This window comes from Thermochaetoides thermophila, assembly GCF_000221225.1.
Source record: "Thermochaetoides thermophila DSM 1495 unplaced genomic scaffold scf7180000011818, whole genome shotgun sequence".
Taxonomy (NCBI): Eukaryota; Fungi; Ascomycota; class Sordariomycetes; order Sordariales; family Chaetomiaceae; genus Thermochaetoides; species Thermochaetoides thermophila.
Genome location: NW_006383034.1, coordinates 1,686,432 through 1,705,233, shown reverse-complemented (window position 1 = coordinate 1,705,233; position 18,802 = coordinate 1,686,432). Strand labels below are relative to the sequence as shown.

Genomic DNA, 18,802 nt, shown 5'->3' with positions numbered 1-18,802 from the left:
GGCTTTCTCATCGCCTCTCAACGGAGATGGGTATTTACAAGCATGATACATCGCACACCATAGGTATCTAGGTAAGTAAATATTGTACACACTTAGGTGCCAACAAGGCATCCTCATCGGTTTTGTTCATCTCAGCCAATTGGTCTCCTCTCCAACTCCAATTGTTCTCCCTTTATTCCTTAGCTCTTGAAGCCAGCCTCTCTGCCCTGGCTATCACCGCCCCATAGGCTTGACAGCCTGGAAAGGATACGCCGGCTCACCGTCCTTGCGGCACCAGATCTGCCGGCGCTTCTTGGTGACCACATGCTCGACCCATATTTCGTGGCAGTATTGCTTCTTGAACTCCCGAATGAACCGCGGGTCCCACAGCTCCGATGCAATGCCTAGGTCCTTGCAGCAGCGCAGCAGCGCGTTCGACTTGCAGCCCTCTCCAGCCGTTGGGATGGTTTCCTCAGAAAAGTATTGACATTCGCCTCGTGCTTGGGCGATGAACCTGTTTTACGAGTCCGTTAGCGTTGTTTGAGTTTGACTAGGAGGCAGGGAAGTGGGGGAGGAATATGGGAGTCAGAAGCTTACCGGCCATGCACAACCAAAGCATACTCCCTGGTCACGACCTTCTCGCCCACGACCAACTCTCCTCTCGGCGCAAGCCCCCACCCGCCAGGCCCAAACGCGTTGTTCAAAATCCTCCGGTACTTGATTTCCGGCAGGTAAATAATCCCGTCCGGCTTGATCTCAATATCCATTGGATCGATCGGCGCCATCAGCACCTTGGCAATCTCTGGATCAAACGGCATGGTGCCTAGGCCATGAAACGAAGACGACCAGTCGATCGTCTCGACCGTGCCGGCTCCCGGTCCCATGTAGCTGCCGTTGTTCACTCGGCTGCTTTCCCGCAGCGCTTGGGTGAAACTGGCTGAGGGAGGGGTGCTGCCGCCTTCCATCTCGGCGGCGAGGTCTGGGTCGACATCGGCGACGGTAGTAGCCGCCGGGATCGCGGCTTGCGGGTCGATTACTCCGGTGTTGAGGTTGGTTTTGGTAGGTGTAGCTGATTTGTAGTTGGTGGTGGTAGTCGACTTGGAGGTTGTAGAGGCGGCTGTCCGGGCGGGGGTTATGACGGTAGTTGCGGGAGCTGCCTTCGCCGCGGGAGTTTCTGGCTTCGGACGGGCTGTGTAGGATCTCGTCGGGGTGGTTGCGCGTGCTGTAGTTGAGGTAGTCGTCGTCGACGCGGCGCGGGTTTGCAGAAGGAGGGAGGATTGCGGCTGGCTCAAGGGCCGGAGCCGCTGCAGAGAGCGGCTGGCTTGTTGCAGGACGCGAGATGATGACATTTTGGGTGGCTTAAGGAGGGTCGAAGGAGGGTTGGTAGTGGATGAGTGGGAGGAAGTCGAGATGAAGTCAAAATTTTGGAAGAGAAGTCTTGGTTGATGGAGGGGCCCGGCGCCAAACGGCCCTATCTCAGCAAAAAATCAATACTGTATGTTACGTTACGTCATGCACAGTACGGGCTGTTGCTCTTGACGGTGAGCTATGGGCAGCCTGCTCTCAAAACAGAAGAAACTGGGACAAAAGCTCCTTAGCTGCAAATACAACTTATTTCAAAGAAAAGTTGAATTGCGATGGATCCAAAAAAGACTGAATTGAGAGATAAAGGTGTGCTGCGAGCGGCCTTGTATACACCGATATACAGAGGTTTGTAAAATTACATTTCACTAAGCGTCTTTGGTGTAAACGCGTTTGTCGTTACCATGGGCTTTCCAACACTCTTTGAACCTCTCCATCTGTGCTATGGTCAGCTTTGATTGCGCCTTGAGCTCAGGGGAGACATACCTCTTCCTTGCAAGCTCGCCAGTCTTTCTTCTCAAAATAGCAGTCCGTCATCTTTGCATTTTCCTCTGTTATGACCGTCAGCAGTAGAAACAGTGGGTCGTAACAATTGCATCAACACGGTTAAGTCGGGATTTGGTGGGCTTTGGTCATCACATTAGGACAAGCGACAACCACCCATGCATGGAGAACTTTCTTTTCTCTTAGGAGAGCACTTGAGAAAAATTGAACATTTGCTGCAGTGTCTGATGTATAACATACCTGCGCACCCGGTACTGTAAATTCTCTTTTCCCTGTGCCACTGCCGTCAGCAAGGGTTCTGGCTGTGGGTTGTGTGAGGGGGCTTGAGAGAACAAGGGGCAGCGTGACTCAGTTCAGCAACTACCTTGACCTCAACTACAGGAGTAGACTCACCACTCATCTGGCTCATCATCGTCCTCAACAGCGGCCTTTGTCGGCTCCTCAACCGTGGGCTGATGTTCTTTTGACGTTTGTGAGCCCATTGCGTCTTTTGCTGAGAGAGAATTGTTCAGGGGAAAGATCGTTGGTAGTTGAAAGTGTGTGGTCCAACAATTTTTGGCCCCAACCTGCTTGTCACTTGATTTTTGTCCCATCCCGTCTCCATCAGGCTAGACTCATCCTCACTTGAACCATCACTAACCCCCATCACATCCACAATGGCCTCCCGCAAACTCAACGTGCTAGTCTACACGGGTCTGTCTCGCCTTCATTTCACAAAATCGCTCAATTGACTAACATGATCCAGGCCCCGGCTCAACTCTAACCTCCATCCGCCACTGCATCTACACTCTCCGCCGCCTGCTCGGTCCTAACTATGCCGTCAACCCCCTTACCGAATCCGCCCTTCTCAAAGAACCTTGGCAGCCGACTTGCGCACTCCTCGTCTTCCCCGGCGGCGCCGACCTAGGCTACTGTCGTGTGCTCAACGGCTATGGCAATAAGCTTATCGAGCAGTATGTTCGGCGTGGCGGCGCATACCTCGGTTTTTGCGCGGGAGGGTACTATGGAAGTGCGAGGTGTGAGTTTGAGGTCGGGAATTCGGGGATGGAAGTTGTTGGAAGTCGGGAGTTGGCGTTTTACCCAGGCACGTGTAGAGGCGGAGCATGGAAGGGGTTTGAGTATGAGAGTGAGAAGGGCGCTAAGGTTGCGAGGTTGAAGGTGATGAAGGAGAAGTTTGAGGGGCTTAAGGAATTGACATCAAGTGTGGCGTGCTATTACAATGGAGGGGGGGTTTTTGTCGATGCCAACAAAATTGCGGCAGAGAATTGGAATGTCCAGGTCCTGGCTGAGTACGAGGATCCACTGGATGTTGATCCGGGGCAGGGGAAGGCGGCGATTGTGTATTGCAAGGTTGGCGAGGGGCGTGCTATTCTTACTGGGCCACATCCAGAGTAAGTCTTATCTCCTCTGGCAAAAAGCAAGCAGACTGACTATCTCCTCAGGTTCGATCCTGTTAACCTCAAGATGCAACCGGACGTGCCCGGTTATGCCGAACTTCTTGAGGAGCTCATGGTCTGGTCCCTCTCACGATTGGCATTCCTAAAGGCCTGCCTTACCAAGCTCGGCCTCGAAGTCAGCCGCAGTAACTCAGAGGTCCCGAGCCTTTCCAAGATCCACCTGTCAGCCTTAAAGCCCAGTGGCGTCGGCGAACTCCTGACCTCCCTGAGTGAGATCATTGAGAAGGTCGATGGTGAGGAGTACATCAAGGGCCACAACGACCTCTTCCATCTCGAGAAGCCCGACTCCCGTTGGGAGCTGGATGCCCTCAGCAAGGCAATGCTGGATGAGATTGAGCAGACCAAGAAGAAGTCCGGAGGACGCACTTCTCCTGACCCAACAGCGGCAGACTACATCCGTATCCCCAAGCGTATCGTCTCCCATGAAGGCTCATGGCCTGAGCCTAAAGAGACCCCCTACTTCAACCACGCCGTCTTCTACTCCAGTCTAATAGAGTTCCGCGAGCTCGAAGGCGACGCAAATTCCCGCATCTGGGGTGACATTCTCATGTACGGCGAGGTTGTGACCAGCACAAACACCTTGCTGGAGAAGTAAGTTCCCCTTTACTTCTCTTTACGATCCTCAGCTAACCCTCCAGAAACCCCACCCTACTCTCCCACCTCCCCACAGGCTTCACCTTTGCTGCAACCACACAAATCGCCGGCCGTGGCCGGGGCTCAAACGTCTGGGTCACACCCCCCGGCTCCCTCGTCATGTCCACAGTCATCAACCACCCCGCCCACATCGCCACAACCCGCCCCATCGTCTTCATACAATACCTCAGCGCCATCGCCATCGTTGAGGCTGTGCAATCCTACCTCCCCTCAGACCCGGCCTACGCCAACTTCCCCATCCGCATCAAGTGGCCCAACGATGTTTACGTGCGGGACCCGACGAACCAGACTTCGTACGTGAAGGTTGCAGGAATTTTGGCGAATTGCGCGTATAGCGAGGGGAATTACCAGGTTGTGTTGGGGATTGGGATCAACACCAACAATGCGAAGCCGACGACGTCGCTGGATGCGGTGCTTCCGTTGGTCGATTCGATGGGCAGTCTGCAGTCATTTAGGATTGAGAGGCTGCTCGCGAGGGTATTGACCCGGCTAGAGGCGCTGTATGAGGAGTTCTGCCGGAATGGGTTTGCCGGCGAGCTGGAAAGGAGATACTACTCTCACTGGCTGCATACCAACCAGGTTGTGACGCTAGAAGCTGAGGGAGGGGTCAAGGCACGGGTGGTGGGGGTCACAGGCGATTTTGGAATGTTGAAGGCTGAGGAGGTGGTTGCTGATGGGATTAATGGAGCGTTGAGGAGTACGGGTAGAATGTGGGCTTTGCAGAGTGATGAAAATAGTTTTGACTTTTGGAGGGGATTGATAAAGAGAAAGATTTAGGTGTTCGCTGGTTGGTAGAGATGCCAGATCTTTTTTGCTGACTTTTGTGCTTCTAGATGGGCATCTTCTATCTTTGATGATGGATCTTAGGCTTTCTACGAGCTTACCTTGTAGCTCATGTTCGAAGTGCTAGACACACTGTCTTTTTGGGCCTCTAACCTTTAGCATGACTGTTCTACAGTATCTGACCTGCAATGTGGCATATGAAGCTCAACGAAATATAACGAGAAATCTCATCGATTTGATGACCTAACTGCCTTAATGCCTGGAATCCATCCATCATCATGCATAAATCATTGCCCGTAAAGATTACAAACCGGTTCAATGTCCATCGGAATGTCTTGTGCACCATTCCCATATCCTTAATCCGACATTAACCGCAGAGAGCTTTCCATATCCCTTCAGTTCTTGCCCTTGGAGCTGGGCTTCTTCTGGCCGTAGGAGACATGGCTGTTCAAAAAGTTAGTCTTTACATCCCTCTTCAATGGCTGAAACTTGGAATGGAAGAACTTACAAGTCAAACTGCGCATGCAACCCTGGATTCCTCAACTCATTTCTCACGTGCCCCAGCAGCACCATAACCTCCTCCTCCTTCCAACCCAGCACCTGACAATACAGCCTCAGGCTAAATGCCTCAAGCCCCTGCATGATCTGGTGCCAGTTGTACATGCCAACCTCCTTCAGATGGGGGTCCCTCGGCCACGGGCCAATCGGCCAGCGGATTCGGCGGTGCTCGACGTTGATGAAGCCTGCATCGCGGAGGTAACCCTCGAGCTTCGGGCCCGGGCAGGGGTCTCTGCCGGTCTGGCGCGCTGCGTCGAGGAGTGTCGTGATCCACTGGTAAGTGTACGACTCGGGCTTGAGCGAGCCGTCTTCGGAGTAGTACTGAAGATCGAAGTCTTGGAACTCGGCCCAGCCTCCCGGGGCGAGATTACTGTGGATAAATTGGGTTAGTTAATAGAAAGAGGTCGGTTAATAGAAAGAGGTCGGAAGCATGCGATGATGACGACTCACTCGTAGGCATTCGATACCAGCTTAGGCCAGTCTGCAATGCTAGTAGCCATGTAGCGGCAAAAGATGAAATCGAACGGAGCCTCGTACACCCAGGGGCACTCGACGTCGTCTATCTCAAACTTCACGTTGGGAGGAACCCTGGCAAAAGTATATTAATGTGAGTCAACATTGGCAGCGGTTTCTCTGGATGCGTACCAGGGAGGCTGGATGGCACTCAAGTCATTGCCCAGGATCTAATAAGGTCAGTCTGTCGGTTTGGTGTTTCGTAAGGAAGATGTCGCACCTGTGCATGGGGATACTCGTCACCCATGGCAATGGCCCCTATTGCAGGGTCAGCGAAATACTTCGCAGATGTGGTTGAATTAGTGATCAAGGGCGAAAAGTCATACAGATACCAGTGCCAGTGCCAATATCCAGCACACGCTGCATCTTGGAGATGTCAATAGGACAAAGAAAAAGTCGATCGCCCAGGCTCTTCGTCATGACAGCATGGGTTAGATCTAAACGCTCTTGTTCAAGCTATTGCTGACCGTTAGTCACCAGCATCCTCTGCCCTTCTACTTGAAAGGACCGAACCTCATCGTTGGGAAGGCAGTAAACTGGCAGTGTTAATCGTCTGATCATGCTTCGCAAGGAGGATCCTTTGTTGACTTACTGCCAGCCCTGAAAGCATGATAACGACGGCCATGCTCGATGGGGTAGTTGAGGACACTCGAGGTCAGCGAGGCAGTGAAAGTCGAGCTGCGTAGTTAGTTGCGAAACATATACTTAACATACTTTAAGAGGGACCTGAAAGAACCTACAAGTCATCATCATAGACCGAGTCGCCGTCACCAGGCTGAAGTAGTCAATACAATAACCTCTCGACGGAAACGTGACTAAGCTGTTCACATACCTGAAGATCATCGACCTCAATAGGGCGATCCGAGTCCTCAACCGGGATAGGAGACCGAGGCGACTGGTCAAGCTGGGCTTGGGCTGTACCAGCAGCCGCAGCCGCAGCCGCAGAGGTAGTATGGGTATCTGAATAGTCAGTCATGTTGGCAGTGTTGTCGTTGGGGGGAGAAGGAAAAACAGGGATCGGGTGCTAATCACCACCAGCAGCTTTTGAAGAGGAGGGAGAAGTCCCAGTGAGGAGCGAACGCAGCAGAATTGTGGAACCACGCATTTTTACTAGTGTTATTGTTCTTTCGACCAAGAGCGAGGCAACACACAACAGTGGCGGCCAATTGACAGTCAACGGAGAGAGTAGCTATTTGGTCTCGTGTCCGGGAAACAAACAAAAGTGAATAACACGACAGGAACCCGCAGCAACAGAAACAACAGCAGATTGCGAGCAGACCGGACCTATCCTGTCAATGTATAAGGATACTCCAGCCGGCCTCTTGAGGGCTTTTCCAAATAAAACACGGACTGACAGAGACGTCGATTAGTTTCTTGCCCATCATACTGGTCGCACCAGGCGGCAGTTGTGAGAGGGGGATATAGGGTCTAAGACCAGCGTTCTGGAGCCAATGGAGGAGCACCAGCGGAAGAGTCGTGCGACGTCAACTTGTTCGTGAGCTTCCGAACCCCAGACATGGTGGGGAAGGGATTCACGGACAGGTTGGGGATGACGAGATCGTTGAGACCACTAGGCTTGTCTTTCACACACACACTCCTCGGTCCTGTGTTCCCCCGGAGGGATTTGCCGGACAAGAGGGTAAGGGTAGTTTCGTGGCGCTTGGGAGGTTGCATTGCACGCTTGTACGCTTGTGAGTGCAACACGATTTCTGCAAGCCACGAGCGTTGAGACATGATCGTTTGATACACTAATGAGTAGCGAGCTCTGATAGGCACATTCGCGATGTCTAAGTTCAATATTTGACGGATAGCACGGTTACTTTCCTAAAAGACCAAATTGGACACAGACATGCCGCCAAAATGACGGAGTTGAAAGCTGAAAGCTATCCTTCCGACCCCGGCTCTCTGATGAGATAACGGACGTGCAGATCGGACTTTTAAACTACCCAACCATGGGCGCCGCTCCGAGCCCGCGGCTGAGGTCGGGCCGCTTAACTGGAGGGGCGGCCTGGAAATGCCGGCCTGTGTAACCCCAGGTATGCAATCACCCCCATTTATGGGGGTAAAGAACGCAGATCGGTGCAGCAGCCCCCAGGATCTCCAGGCTTGGGCTGGGCTATCAGAGCCAACCAGCCGGATCCTGGGTGGTATCAGAAACATAGCGACAATGTTGGTGACCATCTACCTTTAAAGGCTCTCACTGTTCTTCGTCAACTTCTTCAGCTGGAACATATATCCGATGTCTCGACTGGTGGAAGAAATTGGACCGAAAAGAGCCTACAACTGCTCAAACACTAGCCCACACTTGCCCCCCTTCGGCGTAAGAATATAGTGATCCTCCATTTCCATGTCTCGGTGCGTCTTCTCACTGGCGAGGCGCACCTCAAACTGGTTTATCACGCGCGCCAGCAGGATCTTGAGCTCCATAATGGCCATGTTCATGCTAATGCAGGTGCGTGTGCCTTTGCCCCAACCAAAAAACATCTCGCGCATGGCAGGCGTGCCATGGTCGATCTCGGGATTGCCATCTGCAGAAGTCGTGATCCAGCGGTCTGGATTGAACGTGTCTGGGTCGGGGAAGACCGAAGGGTCGCGGTGCATGGTGTATGATTGGACCGAGACGATGGTCTGTAGAAAAAGGGAGAAAGGTTAGCAGCGACTCTTGTCACTTTTGGGAAGCTTTTTCAATGAAAGCTTACATTAGCGGGCACCACAACTCCATCAATTTCTATCTCCCTAGTTGTCATCCTCTGCAATGCACCAACAGCAGCAGGATGCAATCTGAGCGCCTCATTCATAATTCCGTGCAGCACAGGCAGAGCCTGTAGCTCAGTAAACGAATAGCCCTTCTGTTGGAGGTTGGCCGCCCGAAGCTCGGCCCGCAGCCGGTCCTGCCACTCCCGGTTGCATGCCAAGTGGTACAGGGCGTAAGCCATGGTCGTGCCGGTTGTGTCGGTCGCGGCAAAGATCAGGTTCGCCACCTCAATGGCAATGATCTCGTCGGGTAGCGGCTCCGTGCCGGACGCCGGGTCTCCCTTGAGCATTTTGGTGAGGAGTGACCGCCGGGGCGAGTCCCGCCCGTAGAGACGGATGAATTCTTGGAGGGAGTTGTCGCCGTACTGCAAATGTTACGATCCCGTGGCCAAAACTTAAGAAAAAGTGGTTAACTTACTGCGTACATGTAGTCGCTGGCTGCGAGAAAGGTTTGCAGCTTCTCGATGGGCAGCAGCCGAAGGAATCGCCAAACCAGTGGGTAGAACCCTCTAAGAAGAAAGTTCGGGAAGGCATTGTCAAGGACATAGACGAACCTGATGGCATCCTCGCGGCCGTCGAAAGCGCCGAATGCCTTTCCGAGCAAGACCTCACCTTCACAAGTCAGCCTAAAGTTTCAATCCAAAGAGAAACCCAACCTACCAGCAACATCCAGCGAAATCATCCTACACCAACTCAACGCATCAACCTCTTTCCCTGTATTCTTCACCAACACCGTATTCATCCCCTTCTCAACAACGCCCTGCACCAAAGGCTCAGCCACCCTCAGCGAAGCCGGAGAAAACACATGCGCCAACCGTCGATGCCGTTCCCGATGAACCTCCGGGTCCCTCATCTGGAATAGCCCTTCCCTACCGAACAGCCCATAAATTGGCGCCTTCACGCAGGTAGTACCCTGCCCATAGATGGGGCGAACGGCATTGATACCCGAAAAGGAGAGCTCGTTCCACGACAGACGGACAACCTTGCCGTGCTTGCGGTGTAGCTCGTGGACGGTGGCTGCACGTTTGCCAGAGATGCTGAGCAGGAGGAGCCATTTCGAGGTGAGGCGAGCAAGGAAGGGGCCTGGCAGGCGCCGGAAAGGGGAGAACAGATTGTAAAGAAGGACCTGTGGTTTGTTAGTTTGATTCGGCTGCTTACGGAAAATGGATATGAGTTTGGCTGGGAAGTCCTAGTTGACGGTTGTACGGCGAGTGATATGCATGTGGCCAGCCGTGGAAAGCGGTGACTCTCACCTCTATGAAGCCCTTCACAGCTAGAGCGAGCAAAATTCCTGCACATATCTGGAAGGCTGTGACCTCCTCCCACTTCTTAGGGAGATTCCACTGCTTGCTGAGATTCGTTAACTTCTCCATGGTGTCATGAAAAGACTTTAGCTCCCAGTGCAAAGCTGGATTGCAAAAAAAAAAAATAAATTAAAATAAAATAGAATAAATCCCTCCTACTCACCTCCAGACGTCAGCCTTATACCACAGCATATATGTACTCAACCAGCCACCCATATCAGGCTTACTATCATCATCAACATTGCTTATGCCCCGCACCGACGATGCTGCATGCAACCAAACTGGTGAGGGGACAATGCATCTGCACAGCTGCTTACCCGGCTGTGCGCCTTCGCTCGTTGGCCTCTGCAGCTCTGGGCTATGCGGCGGTTATGGTGTCACTCGTTTTACTGGTTCTGCTCTCATAGGTTCACCGAATGATCTCGTAGTGCAGGATGCATTGATAGTGGTTCTTGACTATTTCTACTCCTCTGCCACTCCCATGTCTGCCATGCATCAGCATTGCGTCGAAGCTCATCGTTCGTCGCAGGAGATGATCAGTTGGCGAGAAACAATATCTCTGTTCAAAAGAATGAAATAAATTATTCATAAATGAGAGATGTTGCACCATCGAAATACATGCATCCAGAGCTGTCTGATCATGGGTAAAGTCATGAAGATGGAGATGCTTTCTCGAAACCCATTTCGTCCTCAGGCCGATGCAATCGCCCGTGACCTCGAGGTGGGCGGACCAAATATTGAGAAATTGGCCATTGCCTGAACTCTAGGGCACTTTAAATTCGGTTATGTGCAGGTTCGTTTCTGCATGTCGACAGCAAGAAGCTCGAATGTTCAAGACGCAGTTGTGGTCATGAATAGCTCTACGAGGTGTCGCCCGCCCTGACGGAACTGGCAGCTGTCATATGTGGGGCACAACTGTCAGCAAATGTCAGTACATGGCTTGGCACGAGCGATCAAACCCGTCGCAGCCCCTGGCTTCCCCTGAACCCTGCCACTGCGCTTCAGACCGCGAGCTGGAATGACAACCACCCGACGACTAACCTTTCTTACCGAGTTCATTGCCATAGACTTATCACCATCACTGGATTTTAGATCAGAAATATCACAGGTTCGAATTGACCTATCCTTCAAGCTCAATGAAGTACTGTCTTCATCCAAAACTTTTACCAAAGACATAAATGCAACATTTTGCTCCCTAGAGCCTCATGGCCTTAAGTCCAACGTCATCCCGTCTCAAACGCGAGGAGCAGAGCCTCAAGCTCGCTTGCCCCACATGTAACCTCCCCTGTTCAGCATTTTGTCATCCAGAACCGACCAAAATCCCATTTGGCTCTGACCCGATCCCCCCTCACAACCATGACCTTTGGACCTTGGCTCCATGGCCCTCCCGCAGCCGAGCCTCAAAGATCGTCTTAATGTCATCCTCTGTTCCCTTAGATCAGACGGATATACCCTCCGTCATCGACTTAAGGGCGCTCAGTTCCTGGACCCTGGGATATCGTTAAGCTCGCCCTGGCGGATCGAGTGCTGACACCGGAGTCGAGAGGGTTGACACGGGACGGTCGCTTAATATCTTTGAGGTGTGATCTGTTTTCCCGGCTTTGCGGTCTCCCATGTTTTCTTGATGTCTTGTCCATCACTATGAGCTGGTCTCGATGTTTCTCATGTTGGCATTTTTTTTTAACCTGAGAATTCCAAGCTGTTGAATTCAGGCTATTTGTTCTCATTGTTTGGATTTTCAGCCGGAGTATGGTTCCTTTGCTACGACCACACAATGACACCATCATGAGCTGGTAGACAATGCGGATAATACGGGGCTTGGAGGCCCTATCGTTGGGTTTGAGAATTTCTTCAGCCGGTGCGCGCTCGGTTCCGAGGCTAGATGGTATTCTTCCGGTTGAGGGACGCCTTGTGGCGAAATCAAATGGAGAGTCTCAAGTAGTTGGACTTTTGAAGAGACAAGATGGAGGCTTCGATCTGTAAGTCAACCTGGCCTAGATACAGTGAAAATGATAGCTGACGTACAACAGCGAGCACCTCGAAATTAGCACAGAAGACGTGACAATAACTACCACGACAACCATCACAGAGACTATCTCATCCTTTATCGGTGACCCAACAACTACAGTAATTGCCGTCACGACAACAGAGACGATTAGGATAGTCGACCCGTTCAAGGAGACGCAAACGATCACGGAGACAGTCACATCCTTTTTTCGAAGGGCTTGGCAAAGTGCTGGCGTTGAAGCACCACTTACTGCTGCAAGCCCAGAACCTACCACTGTACAAGGAGCTTGGAAAGGGAGTCATGGAGAGCAAAAGCGTAATGTCTTGATCATAACTGAAACAATAACAATCACGACGACCGTCTTTGTCCCTAATGTTGTCACCAACACCATCACGAATACTGCTTTTAACACGGTTACCGAGGCTCCGAATGCCAATACAACAGTAACGGTCACTACGACCGTCTTCTCACCATCGCCCACGGTTTCGATACCCATAGACACATTCTCGGCTACCATCCCCACTAATACCCCCTCGCCAGCGCCTACGGTATCTATCCCGCCATCCACAATGGAAGAACTGGATCTGACTACAACGCACACATCGGAGACTCAAGCTGTGATTTCATCGACAGAGCTGGAGAACACACCAATATCAACCAATGTCCTGCCAAACACCATGACCCAACCAACTTCCACAACTTCCTCGTTCTCAACAACAACCTCCACAACCCCCTCTTCAACCCCCTCGGAAACACCCACGCCTCTTCCCGAGCTCCCGATAACAACTATCACCAACCGGCCCCTCACCCGCAAACAGATCGCCAGCATCCTGGCCGGTTCAATTGTCTCCACCGTCATTCTTACTGCACTAGCAATCTTTTTGTTTGTTCGATACCGGAGGAAACGTGAACGTGAGCAGGAAAAGGAAGCAGGGGAGAAGCAGCCGGATGATAGTGCCGGAGGTGTGGTTGGAGGGAGGCATCCTTCCCCTCCTCCGTCGTCACTGCTCGACTTGACATCATCAGAATTCCCCCCTCGGGGCAAAAGTCGTCTCAAATCCCTCTTCTCATCAGCAAAAACTATGGTCTTGAACTTCTTCTCCCTCGGTCTCCAAGACGGCAAAGGCAAAGGTAAAGCCCGTCCTTCCTCATCAGGCTCATCGATCTACACCCCCTCCAACTACTCCTCTTCTTCTCCGCCAACCCCCAAAGCCGAACTCAAACGCAACTCCCGCAACCAAGTCCGCGTCGTGATCCGCCCGGCCCGCGTAAAATACAAACCTGTTCCTGTTGTAGTCTCTCGGACCTCGTCATCCTCTTCTACAATCCCAAGTCTGGTTTCTCCGATGGGGTTCAACATCGGCTCACCGTTTGCAGCATCCTCCCCATCGGATGATGGGCCAATGCCAGGACCGTCGGGGACTAATACAAACTCAAGGGGAATACAAAACGGGTTGAGGAAGGTCACGCCCAGTTCGGAGGAGAAAGAAGAATGGAGTGTCATCAGCGAGAGGGGAAGCTTGAGGGAGGGGGATGAGGAATGGGAGAGGTTGAAGAAAGGTGAGGGGATTGGGATTGCTAGAGGGAATGGGAGTGGGGTTGGATTAGGAGGGGGGAGTGCGAAGGCTTGGTGGAAGGTTTCGTAGGGACCGACGTTGTGAGGGTGAAGCATGGGTAATGGATAGGCTGGGACTATTCATTACGCCGAGGAGTATTGGGGGATGTCTTATTCGGTTACACCATTGGTTGGATACCCCTTATGTAGTTAAGTAGTTTGTGTATTGTATATGTTAATGACTCTAAATAAGTGTTCGCCTTGAATCTTGCCTGTACATGGTTCAACATCCTAATAATATTCTTGTGTACATAACGGTGCTTTCCATGCATAAACAGACATTACACAACAGAAAATGCAGGTGCAAGTAACCGAGGTAAGAAGGTTGAAGTTATGTTTGAAAGACACTGTTGTATGATCAACATGAAGATCACACACACTTGCATTCTGGCAACTTTAACGCTCATAGGCGCTGAGGACAACGCTACATTGACTAAGATATGATCACATGCGTAGCATTGCTTACCTGTGAAATGAAAGGTCGTCTTTGGTCGTTCATCTTAGCTCCAAAACTTCGGTTATCAGTGGTCAAGGTACACGTTCGGCTCATTCTAACGTGGATATCTATTGTTTTGGAGAACCCTCACTCTGCAAGCAGAGGTGCTTCACCGACGCCCTCTGATACAATACGCCTGTTCCCCTAGGTAGGTACATATACATACATGTCGGTGTCCCCGCTTTGCATCCAATCATGCCGACCACAAATATAATCGTACAGATGTAATAAAACAATAGGAGAAGTGTCATTGTCTCTCTGCGGACCAAGCAGGTCTTATATGCGTTCCAAAGTAAGAGCAAATCGGTCACCGGCCCGGAAATTCCATCCACAATAACGCCAGGCCTGCCCAAAGTCGAGTGAAGATTGTACACGGTCGTAGCTTGAGGGGCCAACTAGGAGCCACCTCGGAGTTGGGATGATAGAAGAGGGTTGGTGAGCTGGGATGTCAAAGCTAGTTCGGGAAATGAAAGATGGGTCTCTCGCAGCCGGTGATGGTGGGAATTTGTTGTGCTGATTTCGGCGTCTCCTTCACCACCTTGAGGCAGTCATCGCCAAGCAGGCTGGAACTGATGACCAGCACAGGCAGAATGATCCCAAGGAATACCCCTTTCCAGTCTCAAGACCCAGCATTCTTTAACCCAACCCTACGCTTATTTATCCTTATAAAGCTTCGGGTTAAACCCCTCCTTCACTTCCTTCTCAATCATTTGCTGCTCGAGATATGGCTTCATCTCAGCCTCTATCCGCTCGCGGGCGCGGAGGATCTTGCTCTGCAGGTAGAAGGAACCGCCCTTCTTCGGATCGTTGGCGTCAAACAAACGCTTGAAGCGCTCGACCACTTCCTCCATATCATACTTGCCGGCCTCAGCCTGCTTGACATTCAAGATCTTGCATGCCTCGTCCAACGTCATGCCGGTCGACACGCTTGCGCGGCCCGAGGCACCACCATTCAGCTTGGCCTGCGCCCGTTGGTACTGGCTCGCTGCCGACGCTTGCCTGTACGCTTCGGCGAAGGCACGCCCCAGCACACGTGTGCCGACGACAACGACTTGAGTGATGAGGCGGTAGGCCTAGGAAGCGGTGTTAGTCCGCTGGTTTCATGAGGGGTGGCTTCCATAAATGCGCACTCACCATTTTGGGGAGTGCGCAAGCGTCGGCCGCGTTGCTCGCCTTGGGTTAAGTGATTGGTCGGTTGATCTAACGATTGGTGTGCTGGGGTGCTGCAGTGTCTCAGTTATATCGTCGTTCGGGACAGGAGGGTTCGCAATGCGCGGTTCCGGGTCACAGAGTTGGAAGTGGTTGACACGGTGGGTGCAGTGACATGACGAACTGCTCTCGAAAAATTGAGGAACTTCACGTTATCGCCGGCATCTTCGCCCCCTGCACGCCCGATTACCGGGGTTCGTTGGCCGACAAGATACCCACTCTGACCTAGTTACAACTCTGATTGGTCAGAACTCTTCGGCTTGGCAGCTGGCAGAGAAACGTCAACTGGCAGATGTTTGGCCAAGGTTGCCTCTGATGACAGAGCAACATCAGGATTCCAGGTCCTGTCGCAGCTGTAATATTTACGACTTCATTCTGAGCTCAGGAGCTCAAGGGTCTGCTCACGTTACCTTTACGATTGCGCGCTCTCTCCGACACTCCCCCTGAACCTTCGAACAAAGCAAACGAACCTTCCTCTGAACCCTTCGACAACAAACCTCCATTGACGTGTCCTCTCTCCAATCCCGTCACCTCTCCTTTTCCTCCATCGATACCATGTCAGGATACTACGGCGCCCCTCCAAACCAAGGCTACACCCCAGCCGGTGCGCAGAACTTGCAATTCTATTCCTCTAACTATGCCCAGCCCGTCTCGGGCCATGCAACACCATCACAAGCAGCATATGGCTATGGCGGCCCCTCGACAGGTTTCACATCCAGCTTCAGCGCCGGTTTTGGAGGTCCTGGCGTGACGGGCCGCATGGGCGAGCATGGCGGGCTAAGGACAGGCTGGCTTGCGGCTTTCTCGACCGAAGGCTACGAAGGCGAGCCTTCTCTCCAAGAAGAACTCGGTATCAACTTTGGCCACATCAAGAACAAGGTCCGTTCGTTCTCACTCATCACCTCACATCCCCCAACTAACATTTGTCCTCCCAGACCCTCGCCGTCCTAAATCCCTTCTCCCGCGTCGACCAACACCTCATGGACGACAGCGACCTCGCCGGTCCGATCCTCTTCTTCCTCCTCTACGGCACCTTCCTCCTACTCTCTGGCCGCGTCCACTTCGGCTTCATCTACGGCCTGGCCCTCTTCGGCTCCGTCAGCCTGCACACAATCCTCTCTCTCATGGCACCCCCCGCCGATAGCACTCCCGCCTCCACTCCCGCCGCAGCCGCGGCATCTACCGCGACTGCCTACCCTGGGTATATCACCACCACATCCGCGACCGACCCGTCGACTATTACGGCAATGGGCCACACCCCGGACCCGACTTCCTCCTCCGGCTCGTCTTCCCTTACATTTGCTCGTTCTGCTTCGATCGTGGGATACTGCCTTCTCCCTCTCGTCGCGACCTCTCTTGTGGGCATCGTCATGCCGATGGATACACCCATTGGGATTGCACTGACAACGCTAGCGATCGTGTGGTGCACGTGGAGCGCGAGCGGCATCTTTTGCGCTGTGGGTGGCATGAAAGCTATGAGGGGGTTGGTTGCGTACCCGCTGGCGCTGTTCTATGTGGGCTTTGGGATCATGGGCGTGTTTAGTAGTCGGGGGAGTGGTGGAGGGTTTGCAAAGGTTCCGGGGAGTGTGTAAGATCGGGGATCTTTGGCATTTCCCATGAAGGGAAACAGTCCAAGAGGTTGGTAGAGGATGATTGGAGTGAGATTGGTTTCCTTGTTGGTAGCGAAAAGGGGTTACATGGTTGATTCTCTGGCTGGTTGGGTTATGGTTGTAGTTCAGCTGATTAGACTTGGGCTCCTTATGTTGGACCTTCAATTTCTGTTTGCTCTCTGTCCTGCGACTAAGCCTTGGGTTCTGTTGCTCCGCTTGCGTTCTTGACCTGTAGTGCTTGAAGGATACAGTAATGAAGTAATGGCCTAAAAATCAGTCTTGTATTTTGTATTTCCACAATAAACAAAGGGCAGCGAAACCTCTTTTTTGAAGGCAGCGTACCATGGTGCAGTCTTTCACCCCTGATACTTGTTCAATATTAACATGTTCTGCCAGGAAGGACTGCTATCAGCAAAATATCTTGCGATCAAATAAATCTTGCCTTTCTCCTAATCACGTGTAATAGAGCCACCTGACACTCTTCCAAGTCACGAAAGGTAAAGGTAATTCCTAAGAGAGCAAATATTGAGACCCTGGGTGTAGATAGAAGAACAACAGCAAAGGCCTGGTAACACGTACAGTTGGTGGAACCACACACTAGAAGGCCACCACTCTAGGAAATACCAATAAGCAAGCTCACATAATCCCTGAAGACCTGCAAGTCATAGATCACATAAAGAGCAACAATACTGACTGGGGGCAACCTTGCCTTGGATTTGGATTATCTGATAAAACACAATGAGAACAGATTTTCTGAGACGAGCCAGGAACAAGACGCTAACCATGAGATTAGCGTTCCAAACACCAAGATATCGCTGGCAAAGGACAAATAAGTCAGCGAATAGCTGCGCATCTGAACTCCGCGGGCACAAACACCAGCTTGTAGAGCAGATAAAGGATCATCCTAACAGCTCAGTTGCAGATGTCACCTCGAGGCATCAACCAGGGCTGAAGGGCAGATAGCAAGAATATTGAGAAAAGGCCCATGAGCACGATAAGAGACTTATGGCTTAGATACCAAAACCACGTATCACACAACATCAGTCATCGAAGGCAGTGAGCAAGCACGGACACATGGACGATGTAAAACCCAGATCCCATTATATATCCCGACACGGGAGGGGTTCAGAGCCACCACCCCACATAGTCTCTCAAGGGGCAAGAAACTTAGAAAACCCAGAAACAAATGTACATGTGTATAGGCCCATTTAAAAGAACTTAATTCATGCTCCTCCTCATCCTGCCATTAGCACAACAAAACATGCTATACTTGGGCCATTTTAATCCGTATCCACACTTTTCCGAGAAAGACACACCAAACCAGAGCAGAGAGCAGAGCAGAGCATGAGCAGACCAAACCCCTGGGAGTCTTGATGAGAAAAAATCACAGAGAAGAGCACCGATATGACTAGCTCAGCCCCAGTAAGAATAAAGATCTCAAGAACCACACCACAACCAGGTCTAAACTTCCCCCCCTCCCCCCCAGCGCCGGAACCGTGCTCATGAAAAAACAAGAGGGGAACCTTAGGCCCCGGAATGACCAGCAAGCCAGCTAGACACCGACAGAAAAAACCATCATGTCATGCCATACTATGCCATGCCTAATGAATAACATAAAAGGTGAAAAAAAAAGACCCAGCCCGAGAAAAACCCAACCGCCATACCCAGTGACCAATGCAAATACGAAAAATGCAAAAAAAGAAACATCAAAAATTGTAGAGGCAAACCACCCCCCGCGGCTGCCACGCCAGGCATCTGGTGTGGGCGAAGCGGGGGCAAGAACGCAGCGCAAGGGCAGAGCAAAATAGCCAGCAGCATAAGTCCACAGGAGCAACCAGCACACGAGGCGCAGCACAAGGCACAGGGCAGCACGACAACAGCCAGGCATCAGCGGCATCCATGGTCGGACCAAACATAATCAGACATATGTGTCGTTGTTGGGTGGCAGAAACTGCACGCTGCATGGTAATAATCCGGTGTCTCAACAAAGAGGCAC

At 51.9% G+C, this 18,802-nt stretch overlaps 6 protein-coding genes and 1 pseudogene across 7 annotated transcripts; 3 read left to right on the top strand and 4 right to left on the bottom strand.

Moving 5' to 3' along the window:
* Positions 1–213: 213 nt before the first annotated feature.
* On the bottom strand, positions 214–2,327 carry CTHT_0044670 (NONE-like protein; the record flags this gene model as incomplete). Its single annotated transcript, XM_006694793.1, has 5 exons — positions 214–493; positions 577–1,454; positions 1,828–1,892; positions 2,086–2,117; positions 2,239–2,327. 5 exons carry the CDS (start codon positions 2,325–2,327, stop codon positions 214–216), a joined length of 1,344 nt encoding a protein of 447 aa, XP_006694856.1.
* Positions 2,328–2,501: 174 nt separating this feature from the next.
* On the top strand, positions 2,502–4,733 carry CTHT_0044660 (uncharacterized protein; the record flags this gene model as incomplete). The annotated part of the gene is made up of 4 exons (XM_006694792.1): positions 2,502–2,538; positions 2,591–3,236; positions 3,288–3,893; positions 3,941–4,733. The coding sequence occupies 4 exons, from the start codon at positions 2,502–2,504 to the stop codon at positions 4,731–4,733; spliced, it is 2,082 nt and encodes a 693-aa protein (XP_006694855.1).
* A 401-nt stretch (positions 4,734–5,134) lies between these two features.
* On the bottom strand, positions 5,135–6,786 carry CTHT_0044650 (uncharacterized protein; the record flags this gene model as incomplete). Its single annotated transcript, XM_006694791.1, has 10 exons — positions 5,135–5,183; positions 5,248–5,667; positions 5,748–5,885; positions 5,943–5,980; positions 6,031–6,068; positions 6,137–6,266; positions 6,324–6,346; positions 6,403–6,488; positions 6,551–6,585; positions 6,643–6,786. 10 exons carry the CDS (start codon positions 6,784–6,786, stop codon positions 5,135–5,137), a joined length of 1,101 nt encoding a protein of 366 aa, XP_006694854.1.
* A 452-nt stretch (positions 6,787–7,238) lies between these two features.
* Positions 7,239–9,937, bottom strand: CTHT_0044640 (uncharacterized protein; the record flags this gene model as incomplete). The annotated part of the gene is made up of 6 exons (XM_006694790.1): positions 7,239–7,575; positions 8,092–8,438; positions 8,510–8,929; positions 8,983–9,176; positions 9,225–9,690; positions 9,818–9,937. 6 exons carry the CDS (start codon positions 9,935–9,937, stop codon positions 7,239–7,241), a joined length of 1,884 nt encoding a protein of 627 aa, XP_006694853.1.
* Positions 9,938–11,831: 1,894 nt separating this feature from the next.
* Positions 11,832–13,522, top strand: CTHT_0044630 (annotated as a pseudogene; the record flags this gene model as incomplete). Its single annotated transcript has 2 exons — positions 11,832–11,847; positions 11,958–13,522. Coding segments are annotated over 2 exons (1,581 nt in total).
* Positions 13,523–14,640: 1,118 nt separating this feature from the next.
* CTHT_0044620 (uncharacterized protein) lies at positions 14,641–15,124 on the bottom strand (the record flags this gene model as incomplete). Its single annotated transcript, XM_006694789.1, has 2 exons — positions 14,641–15,060; positions 15,122–15,124. The coding sequence occupies 2 exons, from the start codon at positions 15,122–15,124 to the stop codon at positions 14,641–14,643; spliced, it is 423 nt and encodes a 140-aa protein (XP_006694852.1).
* A 627-nt stretch (positions 15,125–15,751) lies between these two features.
* CTHT_0044610 (uncharacterized protein) lies at positions 15,752–16,788 on the top strand (the record flags this gene model as incomplete). Its single annotated transcript, XM_006694788.1, has 2 exons — positions 15,752–16,075; positions 16,132–16,788. The coding sequence occupies 2 exons, from the start codon at positions 15,752–15,754 to the stop codon at positions 16,786–16,788; spliced, it is 981 nt and encodes a 326-aa protein (XP_006694851.1).
* Between the last annotated feature and the right edge of the window lie 2,014 nt (positions 16,789–18,802).